Here is a 4,726-nt window from a genome sequence, read left to right as displayed (position 1 = left end):
TAAGTGCGCTGCCTTTATAACACGGCTCCGAAACTTATAACGCGAACGCACGTTAGGCACTTAACCACATGCACAGGAAAAAGTTAAAGTTATTTATTCTCAAAAAGGCTCTAAATTGTTCAGAGATAAGTACGTATAAACAGTTACATAAGTGCTAAGTTGCGGAGCCCTGCTTTATAAGGGCACGAAAGAAAGAAGCCGTGTTTCCCTTGTGAACATTTGAACTTACACATTAATTGACGTGTGAAATAAAACACTTTTTTTTTTCTATTTTTGCCTGGTTTACTCATCGTGAATGACTCTCTCTGAGCACAGACTTCCTGTCGGAGCTGCCCGAGCTGATGCGGGCCACCGAGCAGCCCAGCCCCGTGCCGCTCACCAGCGAGCCACCGCCGGGCGCGCGCCGCCCCCGCACCGCTCCGCTGCCCGTGTCGCCGCTCACCGCGTACCCGCCAGGTGAGTCAGAGCCTGCTCGCCTAAGCCTCGCCCAGCTCACCGCCACCGCCACCCCCCCATCCGTCGTGGAGGGCGCGCGCTCGCGGCTCGCGATTGCCCGGCGACACGCCCCCGCGGTTATCCCGCGGCTATCCCGCGGCTATCCCGCGGTTATCCCGCAGCTATCCCACGGTTATCCCGCGGTTATCCCGCGGCTATCCCGCGGTTATCCCGCGGGTATCCGGAGGGAACCTCTGGTATTTTTCAGAAAGCGATACTGGCTTGATTCGTCGAGCTGAGGCCTGCCCGCCCCCGCCCCCCGAGTTTGTGGAGTCGTAGTAGTACGCGGCAAAGACTCTAAATAAAGCGTTTTGCGTTTACGCTTAAAAAAATGAAATCGTACAAAGCAGCCTAGCTGGACGATTTTTCTTTCCGTTTAGGACTATATCTGAGCACGGGCCAGAGTATACTATGAGTGTAGTCGAGAAAACTTACCCTACTGGCCGGTGGCCGGTCACCTCCCGCGTCCGCGTCATCCCCAAGTCCCGAGCTCACCGGCAGCGCCCCTCCCCCAACCTCTTCGTTCGCCCGCTCTCCGACACCCGCGCGGCGACACAACTTGACAATGGCCATACCCTTTGATGTGAGGATAATGCCGATTGTTGCTCGGGCTGGGCCGCTGGGCCGCTTGGCAGGCTGACCAGCGTTCACCGGCGGCAGCACTCGTTGGCTAAACTGCTTCCGCATGAGACGGTGGGGGGCGCATTGTCCGCTTGTGCGGTGCGCTACCCCCGGCATACGGAACCGTACCATACGAATCAAGACATTTTACTTTACTTTAAATTTTCATAGCGCCAAACTGGAGTGATGCAGCATTAAAAAACAACAGAAATAGTTTTAAATGTGTTTTTACGGGTAGTTTTTTTTTTTTTTTTTAAATTTAACGTAGACAGTGGTGGTTCGTTGAGAACTGCAGCGGCCAAGTTCGACGGAAATGCCGCGTGGCGGCATCCCTCCTCGGCCTCGGGGGAGCGGAGTCGAGGTGCGGACTAGACGAGGGGGATGGGAGGGGTCGTGAAAACGCGAGTGAGTGGACGTCGTAGCCGAAAAGAGGTGGGGGGCGGGAGGGGTAAACGGGTTGATGGGAAAGACTGACCGAGGCAAGGCAATTGTGGGAAGAACGAAAAACTCCCCGAGCAAGCGAAAACAACAAAAAGTGGTGGTTTTTTTTCGTATTTTTCCGCCTGCCATACTTATTTTGCATTCATTTGTTTCTGAACCACCACTGCACCATGGCTTGCACATTGCTTCGCCGGTGCTCGGGGCCGCTGCGGCGGGTGGTGGTCATTCTCTCCCTCTCTCTCTCTCTCCGCTCGGCGGGGTGAGCTCGGTGAGCCGTTACGCCGCCCCCGCCCCCCAGCTGCACTACATCATGCGGATTTATCCAAACAGACTTGCAATAGTGTCTCACAAACGGATTTATCCCCCCCTCCATTTTCCTCTCCCCCTTCCCTCTAGCCGCCGCCGCCCGCCGCGCTCGGCCATCGCGTTTACCCTCGTCGTTTAAATATAGAGCTCTTTAGGCGCGGCCAGTAGCCGCTGGTCTGCACGAGGGGGGGGGGGCGTTGGCTGGCAGAGGAGCAGCGAGGAGAGGCGGTGGATTTCTGTCCGTTTCTTGAATTCCAACGCCGCTTATATAACGCACGTCGGTCGGGGCCGGGCTCACGGTGGCGGCGCCCCCTAGCGGCCGCTCCGCGCCCCGCCAGCCCCCCCCCCTCCCCCAAAGGGACGGCCGGAGCAACACAGACAGTTGACCCCACAGAGCTCGATAATACACCCGAGTTTGACACGGCGGCGGCCTTCCCAGGCGGAGCAGGAGGCGTGCGTGCTGACCCGGGCGCCGCGGCAGCGGGCTTAATATCTCGCCGCGCACTCGGCGCCTGCCGCGCCAGGGGTAGGCAGGCCCGCCCAACACGCGCGTGGAGCGCGCGGCCCACCCGGCACGGCGCTCGGACTCATCATCCTACATGTGCGTGCCTGCGTGCGTGCGCATCGTTGCGCACACTGTGAAAAATATCCTCGTACATTTACGACATTTGTTGTAATTTTGATTTTCAAAATATGTTGTAAATTTACGACAGCCCATTCTTGCTCGTCGGTCAATTCCAAGTCGACAGGGAGTGCTTGTAAATTTACAATTTCAAATTGTGATTTTACGACTTTTATGATGGAAAATTTTCCCGTAACCCTTACGAGTATTTTTCACAGTGCACACACATGTGGGTGCGGGGCGGTGCGGGGGCTGGGACCACCAGAACCTCGTATGGGCAACCGCGATGGAGCGTACGCGCTATGGTCCCAATGAAAGCGCTGGTCCAAAGGGCAGCCTGAGCACAGCGTCGTAAAGTAACGTAACACGCAACGAAACTGCATAAAAAAACAGTGCTGGGGAGGAGCCCTGCTGCAGGCTACGCCGCTTGGTGCGAAGGCCGCGGAAGTTCGCCCGTCATGTGCCGTTACAGAACTTTCAAGCTCAGGAAATACAAGCTCCCATGGCGCCTGATGGGTAGGCAACATCTTGCCTTCAGTGCATGGGTGTACTGCGGGTTGGCCTACCCCGAGTCTCGCAGGCGCCGAGCTCCCGTAATTTAACCGAATGAATCTGTGAAATACGGACGCTCTCGTACGCGGATCTCCAAAGCCCAGTGCGAAAATACGATTACGGGGTTCAGTTTTACGTTCCCAGCGACGAGGAAAGACGGAGGGGGCTGATGTTAACCAGGAGTGCCCTACTCCCCACTCCCACTACCCGACGCACCTGCCCGACCCTCCCCTCCCCTCTCGCTCGCCGCCATCCTTACCCGTGATCCTGACCATGTGAGCGCTGCGCGACGCGGCGCTACGCGTGGTCGAGGCCGGCCGGGTCGCTCTGTCGCTGTGCAGCCTGCAGGCCGCTCGGCTCAGCGCCGTATAAGGCCCGCCTATTAATGTGCGACAGAGGCCGGGCCTCCCGCAGGACGCAGGACCTCCTGGCTAGCGGCAGAGCCCGCTGGGTGTCCTGGACTCGTTCCTGGACTCGCTCCTGGACTCGTTCCAGGATTCGTCCGTCGCCTTTCCTGATCGAGTGTAAAGTACAGCCGTTGCTACTACGAGTCAGCTGCAATGCGGCTCGTGTCGGCGCTGCTGCGCGCCGCGCGCTTTTGGGTTTGGGAATCCGAACGAAGTGGTTTGTTATTTCTGCGATCGGCGAGGCGAGGGCGAGGAAGGATCCTCCTTACGTCATCGCGGAGGCCGTCGCCGCCCGTCCGCTTCCGCGCGGCTGCTGCTGGTCTGCTCCCCGCCCCCCGGGGGCGCGCTGGGGACCTCCATCGTGGGGTGCCCGCCCGAGGCGTGGGGCGCAGCCGCCCATGTCCTATGAACGACCATTCGCAGTTTTTTCTCTCCTGCTAATCCAATGGGTGTGGCCGTGAAACTTAGTTGAGCTCCATTGGTTCCTTCTGAGGCGGGCTGGACTTCCCCCGCACCCAGTGTGGGTCAGCGGCGCGGCGCGGTCCGCTGCCTCCTGACCCGGTGCCGCCCCGGGGCGTCCTTGCCCCCCTCCCGCTCCTACTCTAGTGTCTGGCGGGCCACCAGCCCGTGACAGCGAGCGATGCTGTGTGTGTGTGTCGGTGTGAGTGAGTGAGTGAGTTTGTCCAGCGGGACTGCAGTGACCCCCGCTGCGCCGCGCCGCGCGGACTCGCTGTCTCTGCTCGTCGACGCGACCACCGCCCCGCTCTCTCCGAGATGGCGCACTTGTTCGTGACGAACCCCGCGACGGCCGCGGCCGTGTTCAGGGGCGGGCTGGTGGACAGCGCCGCCAGCGCGTTCGGCGGCGCGTCCAGGCCGGGCCGCCGGGTGACCGTCGGCAGCCGGTCCGACGGGGACGGGGTTGACGGGCGCCGGCCCGAGCTGCACCGCGGCCAACCCGCGGCCGCTGCTGCCACGCGCTCGCGGAGCTTCAACGCGGCCGACCTCAGGCCGCAGCCGCAGCAGGTGTTCTTCGTGCCCAGCGCCAGAGACCCGCACGCTAGGGCCTCCAGAGACCCGCACGCTGGAGCCACCGGACACCCGCACGTTGGAGCGTCCACAGACCCGCATACTGGAGTCTTCAGGGACCCGCACGCTGCAGTCTTCGGACACCCGCACGCTGGAGCGTCGAGCCGTGCCGGCCGCACCGTGGTGTACTTCGCGCCGGGCCCGGACGACCTGGCCGCGAGGCTGCCGCCGCCTTCACCCTCTGCGCCGCCAACCA

At 60.9% G+C, this 4,726-nt stretch overlaps 1 protein-coding gene across 1 annotated transcript in view; it reads left to right on the top strand.

The window, feature by feature from the left end:
• The first annotated feature begins 318 nt into the window (after positions 1 to 318).
• The window catches only part of LOC113211101 (titin), a 113,539-nt gene continuing 109,131 nt past the window's right edge, over positions 319 to 4,726 (top strand). The window contains exon 1 of the mRNA XM_052268285.1: positions 319 to 456. Within this exon, the coding sequence (XP_052124245.1) occupies positions 342 to 456 (115 nt within the window). The 5' untranslated portion in view covers positions 319 to 341. The remainder of the gene's footprint in view (positions 457 to 4,726) is intronic.

This window comes from Frankliniella occidentalis, unplaced genomic scaffold, assembly GCF_000697945.3.
Source record: "Frankliniella occidentalis isolate FOCC.00 unplaced genomic scaffold, Focc_3.1 Scaffold66, whole genome shotgun sequence".
Lineage (NCBI taxonomy): Eukaryota > Metazoa > Arthropoda > Insecta > Thysanoptera > Thripidae > Frankliniella > Frankliniella occidentalis.
Note: the sequence above shows the minus strand (reverse complement) of the source record. Positions and strands in the feature narration are given on the sequence as shown.